At 43.5% G+C, this 19,030-nt stretch overlaps 2 protein-coding genes across 15 annotated transcripts in view; one reads left to right on the forward strand and one right to left on the reverse strand.

The window, feature by feature from the left end:
• dip2ca (DIP2 acetate--CoA ligase C (putative) a) overlaps positions 1–3,760 on the forward strand; it is a 65,873-nt gene extending 62,113 nt beyond the window's left edge. For 9 of the 12 annotated variants that reach the window (XM_035525982.2, XM_035525983.2, XM_035525990.2 and 6 more), the window contains 7 exons: positions 203–229; positions 1,469–1,530; positions 2,061–2,118; positions 2,211–2,285; positions 2,366–2,540; positions 2,850–2,973; positions 3,296–3,760. In XM_035525982.2, coding sequence (XP_035381875.1) covers positions 203–229; positions 1,469–1,530; positions 2,061–2,118; positions 2,211–2,285; positions 2,366–2,540; positions 2,850–2,973; positions 3,296–3,548 — 774 coding nt within the window. In that variant the 3' untranslated portion in view covers positions 3,549–3,760. The remainder of the gene's footprint in view (positions 1–202; positions 230–1,468; positions 1,531–2,060; positions 2,119–2,210; positions 2,286–2,365; positions 2,541–2,849; positions 2,974–3,295) is intronic. The other 3 variants (XM_035525984.2, XM_035525986.2, XM_035525988.2) reach the window with 1 other exon arrangement.
• Positions 3,761–6,190: 2,430 nt separating this feature from the next.
• On the reverse strand, positions 6,191–17,831 carry zmynd11 (zinc finger, MYND-type containing 11). Of its 3 annotated transcripts, none has more exons than XM_027008054.3 (16): positions 17,674–17,831; positions 15,565–15,696; positions 15,258–15,417; positions 14,232–14,255; positions 12,666–12,827; positions 12,358–12,435; positions 12,136–12,228; positions 11,608–11,695; positions 11,429–11,484; positions 11,165–11,242; positions 10,942–11,060; positions 10,201–10,426; positions 9,771–9,839; positions 9,377–9,673; positions 8,720–8,905; positions 6,191–8,130 (listed from the first exon to the last, which is right to left on the reverse strand). In XM_027008054.3, the coding sequence occupies exons 2-16, from the start codon at positions 15,678–15,680 to the stop codon at positions 8,008–8,010; spliced, it is 1,875 nt and encodes a 624-aa protein (XP_026863855.1). In that variant the 5' UTR covers positions 15,681–15,696; positions 17,674–17,831; the 3' UTR covers positions 6,191–8,007. The 3 variants fall into 3 exon arrangements, with proteins under 3 accessions (XP_026863855.1, XP_026863854.1, XP_081574605.1); XM_027008053.3 differs by having other exon boundaries at positions 15,565–15,706; positions 17,674–17,824; XM_081718479.1 differs by lacking the exon at positions 14,232–14,255 and having other exon boundaries at positions 15,565–17,825.
• Between the last annotated feature and the right edge of the window lie 1,199 nt (positions 17,832–19,030).

The following is a 19,030-nucleotide window of genomic DNA, read 5'->3' on the forward strand; positions in this document are numbered from 1 at the left end:
TCTCATGGTTCTTTTTGTTCTTTGTCATACCCCGCTACCTCTGCTCCCTCTCTTCTGTTCTTGTTCCTTTTCCCTTTTTTCTGTCATCATCTCTCTCCCCTGCCCCTTCTCTCTCTCTCTCTCTCTCCCTCTCTCTCCCTCTCTCTCCCTCTCTCCCTCTCTCTCTCTGCCACCCTTGTTGTCTCATCACTGGCTGCTGTAGCCCTACAGGCTTGGGAAGCTTGACCAGGTAGGGAACCCCCCCCAACCCCCCCCGTGGGTTGGACACTAGCTTCGCCGGGCTCTGGGTGCTCACCCTGGTGTCAGATGCCCCCATGCGCATAGTGCCTTGTGCAAATGGGTTGGAAATGGCCGAGCAGTGGGGTTTTGAACTTCTGCGCTGAAGGTCCTCTATGTATGGCCAATGTAAGGTTACTAGGCTGCAGGGTCTAATAGATTAATGGCTGCCAACTCCATACATCTGTAGAAGGCCTTAGAGCTGAAAGTGTCCCACCCCTGTCCCAGTGGGACCCTCCAGGCCCATCCATGCTGTAATATAGACACAGTAGCACGTAAAGCACGTTGCCCATTGATGATCCCACTATTCTCGTTCTTCTGGTGGCATCCTAAACGACGAGCTAGCTTGCCGGTTGTGCACCTTTACGCTCGCCAAGTTGCGTGAAATGAACATGGGCCCACGTGCACTCTGCACATACGGAGCTGTGTGGGCTCTGTGTAGCCAGGTGGAGGGTGCCCCCTGCTGGGATACGGGTAGGGCTCTGTCCCTGTCAGGCTCCTGCTGGGTGGCTCTTTTGTGTTGGCTCGGTTGGGCTCTGAGGTGCATGCTCCAGTGATTTCCTTTACCCTGCGAGTGAGTGAGTGAGCGAGCGTGTGGGTGGGTGGGGTCCTGTCATGGCTCTTGGAAATGGAAAGGGGGCTTCTTCATTGCCTGGTAAACCTCTCAAGTCACCAAACCAAATTGCTAAAATGCAAACTACTGTGTTTGTCTCTGGAAAGTTGAGAATTTACTCCAAAGTGATGTCAATGGTCAACGAGCAATGAAGTAAGTGGCAGGAGTGAGTGTTTCGCAAGGCAGGTCTCTCCAGCCGTCTTTTGGGGATCCCCGGCTACCAGTCTCCACAGTGCACATTTTCTCCACACACACACACACACACACACACACACACACACACACACACACACACACACACACACACACACACACACATTGTCAGTCCCTTCTGTTTTTGTTCTTTCACAATTTACAGCCTTTTCTGGGAACTGAATTAAGCTTGGATTTTTCTGCTTGAATATGGTTGCTTTGCTGTTTTCCTATGATATATTTGCTTTTCATTTATTTCAGACATCGATTTCCATAATCTTTTATTAATGAAACAGCACACTAGCTAAAGTCTTGACTTAAAAAAAAAGATATTACCAGTTCAGCTGTAGTGAATGTCGACTAACTCTCATGCTTTGTGGGTCTTAGGGCACCTCAGGACCGGACCCAACCACCGTGTATGTGGACATGAGGGCCCTCAGACACGACAGGTATGTAGTGCACCCTCTGAGCCTCTCACCACTGCAAGTATGTTTGCAGAGCATGCAAGGCACAGTAGGCACCTGCCTCGGACAGAAGGCGTACATGGTTGCTTAGTGCTGTTCTCTCACCCCTGTTTGGAGATCTCCGTAGGACTCTTTGTAGATATGAGAGGGTTGCTTCACTGACGCGTTTTTTTTATTGCCTTTAATTGGGAAGGATGTCGTAGGCGATGACTGCAGGCTCCAAACACTAAATCAGGCTTAGTGGCAACACTGCCATCAGTGAACTAACACAAATCTTTTTCTGCTGTGTCTATATTCCCAAATGATATCTAAAAGAACCTCTCCATTCTTTAGTTTTCAGTTTACTGAGGAGAAAAAAGGATAACCAGCTACTGTTTTGTGTTTTACTCTGTCTAGTTTATTGAACGCTCTAAATTATGTTTTACTTTTCCCTCTCATTACTGTCACTGCTCATGATTATTATTGATTAGTAGCGTTTGTGGGGAGTAACAGTGGAAACTTGTTCTTGCGTCCAGAGTCCGGCTGGTTGAGAGAGGTTCTCCACATAGCTTGCCCCTCATGGAGTCTGGAAAGGTATATAAAAGCTTATCTACTGAAGTCCATTTATTGGTTTGGGTTTACAATTGCGTCAAACATTAAAATGTCATACATCTCGTAACCTTCAGATTTTACCTGGAGTACGAATCATCATCGCCAATCCAGAGACCAAGGGTCCTTTGGGAGATTCCCATCTCGGCGAGGTATTTTGCCATTTTAAAAGTCCTTTTAACGGTCAGTTGTGTAAGTTCTTGGTTCCCTTACTGCTGCCCCCTGGTTGTAGATCTGGGTGCACAGCGGGCACAATGGTAGCGGCTACTTCACAGTGTATGGAGACGAGGCCCTGCAGTCAGACCACTTCAACTCACGCCTGAGCTTTGGCGACACGCAGACTGTGTGGGCTCGCACCGGCTACCTGGGCTTCCTGCGCCGCACGGAGCTCACAGACGCCAGCGGAGGTAATGTGGCGCCTACAGGCCAACACACACACACACACACACACACACACACACACACACACATATACACTCTCAATGGACACAGATAAAGATGTTTGTAGCTTTTTCATGCTAAACACTCTTTCAAACACAGTTTCAAAGGTTAGGGCCTCTCTGTGTCCTTTGGAAGTGTAGTTGAGGAATGATGCATCGATAGGGACATTCTCATTTAACTGCATTACATTGGATTACACGGATGTCATTCTGTAATGGCTAGCCACAGAGACTACAGAGGGCATTGTGTGTGAAAGTGCTCCTGTGTGTTCACAGAGAGGCATGATGCTCTGTATGTGGTGGGGGCTTTGGACGAGGCCATGGAGCTCCGGGGCATGAGGTACCACCCCATCGACATCGAGACCTCCGTCATCCGCTCCCACAAAAGCATCATGGAGTGGTAAGTAACGGCCCAGTCTAAGCCAAGCTTTGCCTAGTTGTAGAAATGAGCCATCACTTAACCAAGAGAAGGGAGGTTTATATTTAAAGCTCTAATGCACATGGTTTTCTTAGAGCTAAATTACACGTTAACTGATCAGTACTGGAACATTAGCATATATAAATAAAAAATGGCCCATGGTGGGTAAAAGCCCCAACCTTGTTGAGAGTCAAGCGGATGGGTGGCTTTCAATCCCTCGCTGTGTTTGTGGCGCACGGGGGCCTGGCCTGCAACCCGAGCCCTGGTGACTTAGTTGAGAGCCATGGCTGCGTTTTTCTTGCAGTGCTGTGTTCCCCTGGACCAACCTGCTGGTGGTGGTAGTGGAGCTGGAGGGCTCGGAGCAGGAGGCCTTGGACCTGGTGCCTCTGGTGACAAACGCGGTCCTGGAGGAGCATTACCTGATCGTGGGCGTGGTGGTGGTGGTGGACGTGGGCGTCATCCCCATCAACTCGCGTGGCGAAAAGCAGCGCATGCACCTGCGTGACGGCTTCCTGGCCGACCAGCTGGACCCCATATACGTGGCCTATAACATGTAGCCCTAGTGCGCGCGCGCGTGTGTGTGTGTGTGTGTGTGTGTGTGTGTGTGTGTGTGTGTGTGTGTGTGTTTGCCCATTGTAATGGACCGGTCAGGTTCTCTTTAAAAGACGCTGACGCCAAGAGGACTGAAAGGGGATAGAAGAGACTGACCAGGAGGATCAGATCAGCATGTAAGAAGGAGGAGGATTTTCTTTCTTCACAGTGGAGAAGAGCTCCTTCTGCTCCTGCTTGTTCCGATATCGCTTTTTACAAGTGTGTTGCTTTGTTTTCATGTATGGTATCGCAACGTTGCTCATTTTTAGTCAGCTCTATATGAGCGAAGGGGAGTTTTAACTATCTGCATACTGTGGCAAACTGTATTTTACCTTTACTGTTGATTTGGAGTAACTTGTTAAACGTATACATATATTAACAACGCAAGAAACCATTTTTGTACTTTCGTTTTAAAAAAGGTACAGAACAAACAGCTACATTTTTTATGTATAATTGCAGCCGCCTCTCAAAATTTGCCAGTTTAATTTTCTGACGTTTGTAAATGTTCCCACAGCAGGATGCAAAAAGAAAAAAAGTCCCCTGCTTTTTCAATTTCATGTTTAATATCATTGTACAAAGCTTAAGGTAATCACAAAGTCAGTTGATATTGTGTAATTATGTACAGAAAATAGTTACTATTTATTTTGTTCTTTTTAGAAGTGTGTGAGAGAAGACATTTGGAAATGTTTTCCTCATTAAATAATTGCTAATATAAAACAAAGCATTGTATCATCTTGAGTGAGTAGTATCACATCAAGTATATGTAAAAATATAAATATACAAATATATATATATATAAATAAATAAAATATCTAAATATCATATATATATATATATATATATATATATATATATATATATATATATATATATATATATATATATATATATAATAAATGCGATCTAGGAATCACCAATGAAAAGTTTCCAATGCAGTACTTCCCACTTGCATGGTGTCTGTTGTAGACAAAAGTTTGATTACCGTTTAAGATGCACACATGTGGGTATTGAATTTAAGATTCCCAAGAACTCATGGTAACGTCAAGAAGTGATCCATCATCAACACATTCAAAACTACGGATCATACGTCACTGTAATTGGAAAAGGACAGATGTGTTGCCAGAAAAAAATCTAGAGCGAGAAAGAGAGAGAGAAAGTGAGTGATTGAGAGAGAGAGGGATGATCACATCTTTTTTTATCAAAAAAAAAAATAGTGTAATACCCTTAGCAAAATGAATCTGAACATGTGCCTGGAGCTCTGTTTACACGCAGTGTCACACCTTTGGCAAAACTGCTGCACAACCACTTATGTTTCATATTTGCTTTTTCATTTCTCATTTGCTTTGCAAGTTGTCCTTTATTATTATTATTATTATTATTTTGCATCTTCAATATCTACAAGTAACCATCATTTATTTATTGACAGGTTTGTATAGAAGTGCATTGTTGATGTTGCGCTCATGTCGAGTCTGTCATTATCGCAAACTGATTGGCGCTTTCCAGTGATTCACACACCCGCACTACAGAGAAGCAGAGGCACAGAGGCCTGAGCTTGCACCTTAACCCAGAGATTCTGCTGGAGCTCCCAGCTGCTTTGCACCTGCTGACAGCCTAGTCTTACAGAACTAGTTCCACACATCAGCTTTGCTGCCTGTGTTTACCAGTCGTTTCAGATTCCTCAACTTACCTGGCTTATACCACCACCCTTTCAGGGCAAGGAACTCTAGGTATATGCAATACGAGAAGAAGGAAACAGGACCAGGTGGGAAAATAACACAGCAGTTTAGGGAAAAAAAACAGTCACCTACACCTTAACGCAAGAATGCGTCCAAGAGAAACTGGCTTATGGGAATTTTTTTGTTGTTCATTTTATACCACTGACAGTCATTTGAAATTGTTGCTCTGTCCCTGCCTCACTGCTGCAGAAGATTGTTTAGTACCCTCTTCCGGGGCTTGCATCATATCCTTTGACTCGTCTTTAATGTGGAGTAGCTAATCCATGAGGTGCAGAGGTGGGGACTGTACCGCAAACGCATCACCGCTGTCTGAGCATACCCACTCAATTATTTGAAGTTGTGTTTTTTTTTTTTTTTTTAATAAGTGTAATTAAAGTTTGTACTGTGTATGGGGAATCAAGTTTACACTTCTCAGAGTGACAATGCAATTCTTTTTTTTTTTTTTTTTAAAGGAAGTAAGTCTTAATGTATGTATTTGAAGCATTAGTGTTGTCATTCCCATACAAAATGGAAATGTTTTCCCATTTTGGAAAAGAAAAAGAAAATGTGCACATAACTTTCAACCTGTGACGTTACTTTGACCCACTTTTGTTGGAAATCTAGACTTACTATGTGAGAGAGTCTGCATGGTGTGTGTAAATATTGTTGGTTACAGAAAAAAAAGACAAAAAAATAATAATTTTGTATGGTGCAGGTGTGTTTGAAATTCTGTTTTGTACACATAATTAAAAAGTATTAAATAACACTTTTATAGAAGCCTGCTTTGGCCTACCTTCACAAGATATGGTGCAATAAAGTGCTTTGATTGGTAAAACTCATTGTTAAGTTTGAATTGTGGGATGGACAGTGCAAAAAGATTTTCGAAGTAACTGTTACCGGTTGATATGTTTATTGTTGATACATAGTACTGTTACATACTGTAAAGCAAGAGTGGCATCTCGCTAAGAGACACTCGGTAAGAGCAGGACTTCTACACATGAATCCGTACATACATGTGGAAGAAAAGACTGCGCTTGGTGCAGACTCCTGGCTGGGTCGGGCCCATACTTTCAGTAGTCATTACTTTGCCCACATAAATTAGAAAAGGGGAAAGAAAAAAACAAACAAACAAAAAAAAAGCCCCTAAAAGGCTTGTTCGCAATTACAGTGACAAAATATTACCCTTACAAAAAAACAAAACAAAACAAAACTATTGCATCCACTGCACATATGCAACAATGGGAAAGAATGAGAAACTGGAAATGAATACACACAACCCAATTTTCATGCGCACCGGAATGAAGACATTTGCCCATAATCACAAATTGTTTTAAACAGAATGACTTATCAAATACATAGATAATGCATTCATGAAATGTACATAACGCTACAAACGTGCAAATTTCATCGAATGATCACGTTTAGCGGCACACGTTTATTTACATGTAGTGCAACAGTGACGTGGAAAGAGGAAGAGCGGGGGAGATTCTCCGGCGCACCGGCAAACATTGTTTAAAATGCACATGTTGATTCCCACAAGTGAACCCATTTTGCACTTGCGTACAAGGCCGTTTCCTACATCCTTCAGCTGACTGGTAAGCTGCAGGTCAGACCCCACTCTTCTCAAGACCCACCTACACAGCACTTCCCTGGTTAATTCAAATGAGGACTGTATCACACTCTTGTTTATTTTGAAAGACTCGGGGGCAAGGGAGTATAATTGTTTCTTTTTTTTTTTTTTTTTTTTTTATTGGTAAGAACTAAACGAAAGGGTTAAATTCCATTTTAAATGCATTATTTACAGTGATATCTGTACAACTGACCTCGATTCATATATAATTCCTTTGCGACCAACCTCGGATCTTGAAATATGGAACTGACGTGCACTATTCTTTGCAACCAGAAGGAAACAACTTAGGTAGTATTAGGGAGCGCAAGCAAGCATGAGAGATGGGACCATCAGGGTCAGGATGTTCCACACACAAAGGAGCCGCACTAAAAGATCCCACTCAGCAAAGATTAATAACACTTTAGCTACAGAAAATGGACCCAAAATTAGCACATAAATAATCCGTTTTCATTAAAAATTAAATTTTTTCCCCCATTTTAAAGTGTAACATGAAATGTGCATATTCATAAATGGAAGATTGTATTTTTTTCCGACAGAAATGACCTGCCAACTTTAACCCTGTTCCCAAAAGATGATGCATCACAACCACTGATAAAAACCAAGCGCAGAGTAAAACACCACCAATGTCAATCAACACAGGAGGCAAACACCATCCGCTTATATAAAAAGTCAAATATCTACATGGCAAGTGATTAAGAATCACGTTTAAAAAGGTTATTACTTCACATTTCAGTTAGTTTGTAGGTAAGCAAGGCTCTTTTTGTTTTTTTAAAGCAAATAAAAGATTTACATAACCAAAGTAAGACAGTATAATCCAAAGTAAAACTCTCCTTTCATTGATTTAACTGATCAACCACGGCAATTAATGCCCTGCTTGTTTTCACCAGAACTGAAAAGGAGAAGTCCTCCACAACAAGGAAAGAGTGCTTTAGGTTGTGTGTGTTTGAAATGCTACTTAGAACGTCCAATTCCAGAGGCTGAGGGAGATGACAATATAAAAAACAAAACAAAAAAACAAATCCAAATAGCGCGGCATGTAAATGGGTGGAGCTAAGAGGACGTGCTATGATTGGCCGTTGCTCATCTCTTCCGGCGGCAGGTGCGTTTGTGGTCGGCGTGCCAGTGCTCCTGCTGGCACTTGATGGAGCAGTAGGAGGTGTTCCAGCAGCAGTGGTACATGGCCTCCTCCTCGCAGTTATAGCACTGACAGACAGGGGGAGCAACATTGTCAGGGAAACAGCACCTCCAACATCTCATCAGTCACTCGACTAGTATTTACAGGCTCTCTACTCTCCCCCGGCACAATTCGGCAGAGTGAAACTTTCCAGATGAATATTTCAAGGTCACTGAATTACAGCCTTTTTTTTTTTTTTTTCAGAGAAAACGGCTTTTTTGCCAACTATATAAAAAAAAAGAAAGAAAGAAAAAAAAGGGGCATAATATATACTGGCAAACAAGTGTCATCTCCTAGCAACAGACTATCAATGTATCTTAATAAAGCCAGATAAAAGAACACGGTGTGCAGCAGTCTGCTTCTGTGTTGAATGAAAATTAAACATCTTTCAGAGAGCACAGTTAAGCGAACACATTTTGTCTTAGATTAAGTGAGCACATTTTTTTCTTAGACAAAAGACAGAAAGAAAATATTAAGTGCCACTGTTGATCTCTTTCTAGGTCCAGATATCACATATTTCACTGCTCATTGAACATTTTACCTACTGACTGTATTAATCGTAATTGAGTTTTACAGACTAAAATTGCCCCACACGTGCCACTGTCCTGGCTCACTCACCCACTGCTTCTTCTTGGTCTGCGAGATGAGCTGCTTGTGCTGGCTCACCATCTTCTTCATCTCTTCCATTAGATCCTCTTTGCACTTGTCCTTCACCTGCTTGCACTTGCGGTCCATGTCAGCCTGGGTGCTGGACACCGCTTTGCTCACCGCCTGCCTCTTCTCCTCCTCCATCTCGGTGCGGAGCTGCACAGGTGGGAGCAGAGCAGAGCGACCTCGTCACCCGAGGTGCAACCATGCCGATGCTGCCACTTGATCATTGACAGTAATGCAATATGAAGCTGTTTAACTAATATCATGCACGTTGCCCAGATTGACCAAAGGCTCATGAATTCTACAATATATGGCCATGAATTACACAAGAGATTTCGCATTCGTGTGCAGGGCTTTTAAAACAAATGTCCAATGATTACATGGTAACTCAATTGGTATTGGGATCTTCATACACTTCATATTCAGCGATTTATACCAGTTATGGAAAAAAAAAAATAGTACTGGCCCTGCCCCACTATCCCGACTCACTCACTGCTCATCTATTAACTGCTTACCAAGCTTTTACGATGTCAAGGCAGAAACATTAACTACTCATCCTTGGGTCTAGATCACGCCGTTGAGGAACCCAGCTCAGGCCAAGCTTGCAGCTGGGGTGGAGCTTACCTTGTCCAGGGCCTCCTTGAGTACGCGCTCAGTCTCCCGCTTGTTCTCGGCCTTCATCATCTCCTTGACGTCGCTGAAGATCTTTGTGTACTTGTCGTGGCACATGTTCTGGCAACTGCCCTCGTTTGACGTCTGGGTGCCGCGGTGGAGCATGCGAGGCGGCGGCGAGGGCCCGGAGGACGACGCCGAGACGCTCTTTTTGGTCTGGGTGGAGACGGACATGCGCTCAGGCTGGTGGGGTGCGGCAGTGGGGATCTCCTGGCTGGAGCTCACCGCCTCCATCTCGAGCTCAGGCTCCTGAGGAGGGACAGGAGAGTGAGGAGACGAGGGCTGCACACCTTAGATGGAGAAGAACGCTGGCGTCTCAGCTGAGGCGTAACAAAAGGAAGCACACCTCCTCCTTGGGCTCAAGCGCTTGGGAACGACGGCTCTTCTTGGCTTTGGGTTCCTGGTTCCCCTTGGACTAGCAAAAGGTTAAGTAAGATTATTAAACGAACACTGAACATTCTGAGCATAAGCAGCATATAAAATGTTCTCGTTTCACAAAGAAACGTGGGGGAAGCCCTACCACTGGGTGATGGATTTTAATTAAAATCCTGAGTTGTATTAGATTTAAGTACAATATTTTTAAAAACCTAAAATCATGGAAAGCTTTCAATTTCTTGTCGAGTTGAGCATAAGTGGGTTGAAGTTGTTCCAATAAAACCCACATAAAGCCCTAATTATGTCTCTGTGATTATACCACGTATTCCGCCCCCTCCGAATCAGTTTCCTCTGGCGACGGCCATAAAGCTCAGGACCCAGGGTCGCCGTTTGAGGTTCACCTGCTCATTGCTAGTGGAGGAGATGCTGGACTCGGCCTCGTCGAGGCGCTCCTCGAGCCGGTCGGGCCGCTCCTCGGGCCGGCCCTTCCAAGTACGGCCCTCGCGCAGGAAGCGCTGGTGCAGCTCCAGCTCCTCACACGCCTTCTTCCAGCCGGCGCTGCGCTTCACCTGCAGCTGCTGCGCACTCACTGAGATTGCCTGGATGTTGTCCGAGGGGATCCAGGCCCTGCAGCGAGGAGCGCATCACACAGTGGCGTCACTGCACAGTCTCTGAGGTGGCTTGCTGTCGCCCCACCCCACCCCCACCCCCACCCCCACCTTATGCTAATGATTTTTTACTGACCCCTTAAAAAGAAAAAAAAAAAATCGCCACCTCCAAGTACTTTTTTTTTTTTTGTATGCATCTGTGAATATCAAGACAGATACGGAGAGATTTTCTGACCATCAAGCTTTGTTTACAATGTTACAATGTCTTTTACCATATTATGAAGAATCCTCTTATACTGTAAAACTGATGTTATTTTAGCATATCTAGGAAGCTAAAAACATTACCTATAGAAGCAATTGTAGCCGTGGCAACACAGTAGCCAAATTCAGCGCTTAGCTTATGGTTTTTGTCGTCTAATCAGAGTGAGTGACAGCTGGCTTCAGCTTTTCGGATTTGAATAGGTACTCAACGCTACGTGTAAAGTGACACTTTTCTGCTGGGCTGTAACTAATAACCACATGATTAGCGCTCACCGCTGGTGCTGGTGACCGAAGAAGCGCACATCCACCTGGCTGCCTTCCCTCTGCATCACCTTGGCAGGCCAGTAGCCGAAGCCCTTCATCCTGGCCCACACCAGCTCATGGCTGGGCACCTGAACGCACAGACACACACAGCATGATCAACGGGAAAAAGCACAGTGGCGATGCGAAAAACTAGCCCGGTGCTACATAACCCCAGGACCCACTGGATACTTACACATGGATAACAAAACCAGTTGTCGGGCCGAGCGTTGGATAGATGGAAGCAGTTTCTGCATAACAGTAACTCATTCAACTGGGGCGGGGAAACAAACATACAGGTAATCCCTTCATTTGCCGTCCAAAGCAGGACAAATAAAGCTTTGATTCATAATTTGTGCATGATTGTGAACATGCATATAAGCCATATGCATACAGTTGCCAGGCCAAGGAATTCTGGTTTTCACCAGATACATTCTGAAGGCTCCATTTGAGCTCTTACCTCGTGGCATGTGTCATTGTACAGAAGTTTAGCAATTTCAGTCTGATCACTATGTGCTAAAGGAAAAAGGAAATAAAAAAAAAACAAAACAAAAAACACACAAACACAGGGGGTGAGCTATGGATGCACCTACCCTCCACCAACCTGCCGCCAACCCAACCCAACCCAGTTAGCCTAACCTCCGTGAAGGATGGCCGTGTTGTGGACAATAAGCTGAGCATCGGCTTTGAACTCCTCGAAGCTCTTGTACTTGCCATCAGAGATGTTCTACAGGTGAACACAAGAGAGGTGTGTGACAGTCGATGCAGGAGCCGACCTGTATAGAGCACACGTGTCCAGGCCTACTTCTAAAGATCTACCATCTGTTCAGTATAGGAGGCCTGGAGATCCACCATCCTGCAGAACCTAGCTCCAGCATACCCGACTCGAATATTCACACTGTACTGAAGGTCTTGATTAGCTTGAGCGGTTTGTTGGGTTGGGCTGGAACCAAGCTCTGCAGAGTGGTAGAGCTCCAGGACCTGGAGCTGAGCACTCCTCATTTACTTCTCTCTAATCTAACAGACTCTAAAACGTTCAGATGACATTAAAGCCCCTTTACTAGGTACATCCACTGTGCTAAATCAGGGCTAGAAGACTACAGGACATGTTGAGGAGCATGGCTGAGTCCCTTCTTTGCACGTACACTGGCATGTGGCTTCCCTCACCTCCTGGATGTTGTCTACGTCCAGCGGTGAGTGGATGAGCCTCCTGTACATAGGCTGCTTCGTCTCCTTGCCTTTCTTGTGCAGGTCAATAGCCTGAGAGACAAGGCAGAGAGGTCTAGCTGAACATTTGCTCAGTGCACTGCCAGTTCATATGGATGAAGTCCATTAAAAGATTAAAAAGAAAAAAACAGGAAAAAAGAAATAAGAGCTACAGAAACGTACTCTCTCTTTCATACGTGCAAGAATGAACCTCAGGTATGTGGTCATTTCCTGCTTGTTAAAATTCTTCCGCTTACTACCCTGTTTGAAAACAACAATGCAAAAAAAAATAGCATGAATGGTTACCAAAGTTCACACTTCAGAATTTGTGAGCTCCCCAACATTAGCGAATCATCTGTCTAATGAAGAATTTCAATTTTCAGTCAGAAGACTTAAGACATTTTCCACATGCTCCCTTGATTTGCCGTGTGTGTGTGCGTGTGTTTGCCCAATGTAAAGGACCGGTCTCTTTAAAAGACGCCGACGCCTACCCTGCAGATAGCACACTGCCAGTGCGAAGTGGTGTCCCTGGGCCGGTGCTCTTCAGTGAGGCAGCGGAGGTGATAGACACGAAAACAGCTGTCGCACTCCAGGACGTCACCAGGGAGATGACACTCAAAGCAGTACCAGTCATGGCTCTCCGCCTCCCAGTCCTGGAAAACACACACAACAACAGTAATGGGCGTCGCCCTCGCCCAGGCTCCGCCTCTCGGACCACACGGGCCCTGCCTCTGAGACGGACTGGGGCGGAGGACTTGTGCCCGGCGTCTTAAGCTGAACCAGCTGAGTCACAGTCATTGGTGCCAACTCGAAGGAAGGGTCGAGTCTTCCCAAATCACCATCCACAATAATCACAGGTAGTCACCGCAGATTCAATTTAAATGGTCAGTATCGTGAGTATAAAACACATTCTTCTAAATCTAACAGACGCGAATAATTTGACAGTGACTGTCAAGCAACTTTTGGAGTATAATGATGTTATTCTGCATTCCTGTTGCGTGAATAAACACTTAAAACCCATGGAACCCTTTTAGTGTTCAGGTAAATGACCATTTAAATAAAACCCAAACCAGTGCAAGTATTCTCAAACTCCATCACATCCTCCCATGCCACATTCACATTCTTATACCACCTCCTCTGGGACAGCGCTGTCTTTGCCCACCACACTAAAACAAAAAGCACCCGTATTTGGCGGCACATCACCACACACGCTCACACACACACGCTCACACACACACACGCGCGAGATATAAACCTGCTTGCATTATCGCTATGCGTGGCTGCTGTCCAGATTGCTTTCAGCACTTTTGGAGCATTTTGAGCAAGGAGACCTGCAGCTGAAACCTTTCCAAACAGCGCGGGAACCTGAGCAGATAACCCTGCACTATTGCGTGCACCTTGATGGAAAAGGTGGGTAGATGTTTAGGTGGAGCCTCTACAGAAAAGGTGGGTGGATGCTTAGCTGAAGCACTTATGGGTGTGGGCATAAGCAGTGCTAAACCAGCTCCAAGCCTGTGTCTAAGCCAGAGGGTCTCAGCACACAATTTCTAGAAGATATAGAGCAGGTTGGTGTTTGATCAGAGAGATTTCAGTGTGTGAAACAAATATGATGTGTGTGTGTATCTGGGACAAGAAGAAATTGTAATAGCTAGCTAGTGTAGAGAGAGGTCACAACTACTGGCCATTCAATGACAAAACAGAGACTCACAGGAATGACCTGACACGGAACAGCTCTGAAGCTCAATGAAGCTTGTATAAGGCTGAACAAAAGTCACAGCCATTTAAAACAATTTCAAACACTTTGTCTTATAACCCTCGGAGTTCCCAATAAAGTGAATGCGAAGATTCAGCATTTCCTATTAGTTTCAGGGACATGAAGGTTATCAATGAAAAAAAAAAATCAAACATAAATAAAATCTACCAAGCATATTTGTGTTGGCGTGACACAAAGCTGCATTCAGCTCAAAGGCTGTACCGTGTACAGGTTACACAAACTACCAACTACAGGGAAGATTAAGTCAGTAAGAGGAAATCACAGCAAATGAATGTCATCCTACCTTGCTTCCCTCAGACATCTGTTCCTGCGATTGCAAGTGATCCAGAAAACATTGTTTAAAAAACCTAAATCTGAGAGTTGCAGCTGGACTCCACCCACAGGGTGGAGAGATGAACAGCTGGGGATACATGTTATATAATTTACCTACAGCGCTATGGAGATAAAGTCTGCAAAAGGATTTTGGAACAGAGATGAAGTAGTGCTTGTTTTTGGAGAGGAAATCACACTTACTGTGACTTCTGTATGACAGGCTAACAAATATAGGTTTAGCTGTGAGCTGTATGAGGCAACACTAACAAAGGCCGACCTAAAGCAAGCCTCTCATGCAGTGGAGGAATCTCACTGGCCACTGGGGAAAGGAGCGAGTCCTTATAGCTCCCCTGTGCTGAAAGCCCTTGGGGGAGATCAGAGGCAAAAGCCTAACAATGAAATTAAGTGTGCTATGAACTCTACAATTTGCTATGATGCATCTTAAAAATGTATATTTATATTTATATATATATAAAATAAAGTGAGAACACAGAGGGTCACCTACCCCCCCAAAACAAAATGTAAGCCATTATTTACCATCAGCTGGAAGTAATATGCAAGATATTTTTCTTTTCCATAATTAATATGTGGCTTAGTCATGACATAAATTAATCAAAGAACACCCAACTGAAGATGAGCTTACCCTGGTTATTTAAATAAATAAATTACATTATCAGTAGAAAGTACAACACTGAAATCTGACAAATTTTGCAGAAATTTGTTTAGGCTATGGTTTTGTAAATTATGGTAAGCATCACAAAGTTACTGCAAAATCAAACGAAACTAATAGCTCTCTAAAATGTAATTTAGCTACTTTCCTGCTAAGAGGAACACTGTACACACATCATAAAGTGCTTCACTCTTAAGACAACCCAGGTCCCTGTGTCAGTCCTGACTGTGCTAAAAAGCCATCTAAGCCCCTCTTCTTCAACACTGTGTTAGCCCAAGACAGATATACAGCTATAACCCAACCCGGACAAGCTTCAGTCTGTCTTACCATCTCGTCTCCAGGCAGCCAGTAGCCCTCCTGCTCCACCCCGGCTTTGGAACCCTTGCAGCCCACAGTGAGGGTTTCCACCACCAGGCCGTCCTTTACTGCCAGCACCAGCTGCCTGGCCGTCTCCTTGGGGTGCATCCCGTACATGCGGCTTAAATACCTGCATCAAGAACACCAGGGAAGACCGTGGTTAACAAGTCTAAAAGCGCTGTTGGTGGCGATTAAGCTCTCACAGGTCGTTTCTGCAGGCAGCGCGAGTTGCAGCAATTCTGAATGAAGTTGCCCGAGGTCGGAGGGTGGGAATTACTTTGAGATTCGGTCCATGTTCGCAATCTGTTTCTGGTTGCGAATGACCTCGATGGCCGACCACACATACTGAACGACTTTAGGGTCGGCCTGCCTCTTCTTCACCACCCGCGACATGGCTGCCTGCTCGAACCTGGAACAAACTAGCGCACATTAATGCATGCTTTAAAGTCAATAGAAGGAGGTGCACAATGTCAGTCAGTTTAACTCAGCTGTATATGCTAGACAAATATTCCACCCCCTATTCATGCTTGAAGTAAATAAAAAAAAGCAATGATAACATTTGCTTCACTGAGAGTTTGAAAGTTTGAAATTTGTTACTTGTCTGTAAATACTTCTGAGAGCCAAAGCTGTTTGTATGGCTGGTTTTCGTGATGGTTTGGTGGTTTTGTTTTTCCAGTCATCTAAAATGTTCTGCCAGTGTTTATTCCCAATAACCTCAAGACTATGATATTTTCTACTGTAACCAATAACATCAGTGTTAGCTATTAAAAGACAGTAAAAGACACCTACTTTATTGTTCCACACCACTGCAAATTTCAAAATCTCTCCATCCAATATTACATAACGTCAAGGCAAATTTGTGCCAGTTAGCCACCGAGAACAGACATTCATTTTTCCATTAGGAAAGAGTTCTCTGATATCAGTGTATGTCAACAGTGACTGATTCCTTCAGAGGAACACCCAAATGTGGACTCAGTGGTGAGCCCCAGGGGAGCCTGCACCCATCATTAATAGAAGCAACTGAGAAAGATGTCATAATGTTACTTAGCTTTGGCCTTGATTTGTAACCTGCCATTGCCAGAACCAAAGACAAATAATGATTCACAGATTCACACAGTTGTGTTAATATTTGTTAGCTTTCTTTTTAGTTACACAGGGGATTAACTGCATATGTTGGAAAAAACGAGCACGATGAATACTGTGTACAGGGTGCCGATAACCATGTGCCTATATAAGTTTCACTTTGGTGAAAAAAAGGAAGGGCTTTATATTTTACTCCATATTTAGTGCAGTAAAAATAGCTGTCATACTCTCTTGTCTGTTGCGCTGTAAAAGAATTTATCATCTGCCAGTGGGATGCTTTGCTAACTCTGTAATAAGTAGCATCATAATTCTTAAGTTTTGTTTTTGTGAAAGCGCGATGAATCCAGATCCCTGAACGTGCACGGCAGGATACGGTGTCCTCTACAAACTAAACTGTATTCCCAGGATTGCAGCGTTTAAAAAGCATGTGAGTACCTTAACGGACATATCACATACATACAACTGCATCACTACAAAAACCTGTCAGTATAAGAAAGCAAAATAAGCCACTCGAGCGACAAAGTTTCATTATACTCCATGTTGCCAGAAACGTTTGTGGCATTTTTGAGACCGATGAAGAAAATGATACCATACCACAAACTGTATATACTTGGATGTTAGTTCTTGCACGTAAAACATTCAGTCTAATTGCGCAATAGGCAAAGAACACGTAAATGCACAATAAATAAATAAAACACTGTGGCTAGTATCTGCTGAAGATAAAGGCCACACTATTAATGTTATAACGTAACTGAAGATTTCTAAACCCCGACACACGACTTCTGTATCCCATCCAAATCCACTCATGTGACCTGCAAATTGAGTGCTGGAATGTACAAGAAAGACAAGGTATCCCAGACTTAACCAAATAAAGAACAAAATGCACCATTTACAAAAATGCACCATAGTTCCTATAACGAAGACTAATGACAACTGACCATTAATAACATCAATATAACGACGCTACGTTCCCATTTTGAGCGACCCAATCCGTGTGCCAAAAAGAACGATGGCAACGCTAAACTACGTATGAAGAGAAATCAAATACACCAGTTGTTATTTAGCATTGTCTTGGTTAATGTAAACGGAAGAAACCCGCGGATTCAAAGTATCCAACAATTACACAAATGGAGGGAAAAAGCTTTTATCGGTAGCGAGACATTCTTGTTGGTAGTAAGCTACATGGACGCCATGTTGATATTCCTCCCTCGCTTCAAGACAAAACCAGACAGTTGGGAGAGGATTTTTTTGTTCCCAAAGCAGAGAATGGCATCAAATTAATCCAGTTTTTGTTCATACTTACCACCGTCCGACAGCTAATTTAATGCCTCGCCTTATAGTGACGCTCACAGTGCTACGTAGTGCTGGTTACATTTGTATTTCCGGAGTTAAATGTCAGAAATACGATTGAAGCCCCGGCCACAGTTCAGCGCTTGGAGGGGGTAAACACAAGCAGCAAAACTGGATTTAATAGCTGGAGAACTCTAGTGGTAGGACGCAGAGTTGCTGGCTACTTTCGAGCTGCACGTAGCACACCGAGCTGCAGTTTGAAAACTGACGTTAAAGCACAAAGAAATACACCTTTCATCATAACCGGTTTAAGCGGACATAGACTGGGTGTGGAAATGACCTCGCTCTACTAACGGCCTGATTCATTATTTTTGGCACGTCTTATTTAGTGGTAGGCTTTTTGTGAGAGATAAATATCACATTTAAAAATATATATTTGTATTTCTTAATGACATTTGTATATTTTGTATTCAATTGGACTGTAATATTACGTTCAGAGCTAGGGTAAGAAGAGGCGCTAATGTGGGACATTTGATGTAATTTCATTAAGCTACTTTATGGCAATCATACAGCATCACCACAAGAGGGTGATCGACCAAAGCAAATACACAGAAAAGTCACACAAAATCTGTGGGAGAATTTTGTACAGGTCTTTATGTGTTTTATGGTATTTTTTTCCACCACAGATTATGTTAAATTTATATTTCTGGTCACAGAAAAAAAAGGCAATTGAGAAACATCATACTGATTTGTGATAAAGCAGGCTAGTTACAATTACATTTAGTGCTTTGAACTTTACCATAGCTTTACCAAAGCTGTGCAGATCACAACGTTGGGGTAGTCAGCTATTAAAAAAGAAAAAATAAATAAAAAAATTATTTTAGAAACTGCAGCTGAACCCCCCCCCCCCACATATAAATAGCAACAAGATAGTCTATCAAGCTTGATAGAGCCCATTACACTCTGCAATAAAACATAAAGTAAACACATAATTATATTCACACACAAGTAAATGCATATGGTTATGTTCAATATACTGAATATTCTGAATCTACCAAATATACCTTACTTTACAGTAATTCTTTTTTGAAAAAAAAAAAAAAGGATTTGTGTCATTTTTTATGCGGCAACAGCTCCTCCACTTGTAACCAGACATAAATAAAGATGCAGACTTCATTGGCACGAAGCCCTCCCATTACTGCACTTACTGTGTAGTCTTTCATTTGCTGCATTCACTGTCAGTCTATCCCCACATATTCTGTCATTGTCCTCTGTGCTGCTTCCTAACTCTCTCACTGTCAGAAAGGAGGCTGCACTGCCAAACACACTACTCCATTATTCCTAATGCTGCCGAACACATGCAGTAGGAC

The sequence above is a fragment of the Electrophorus electricus genome, chromosome 1 (assembly GCF_041902795.1).
Source record: "Electrophorus electricus isolate QZ-2024a chromosome 1, ASM4190279v1, whole genome shotgun sequence".
Lineage (NCBI taxonomy): Eukaryota > Metazoa > Chordata > Actinopteri > Gymnotiformes > Gymnotidae > Electrophorus > Electrophorus electricus.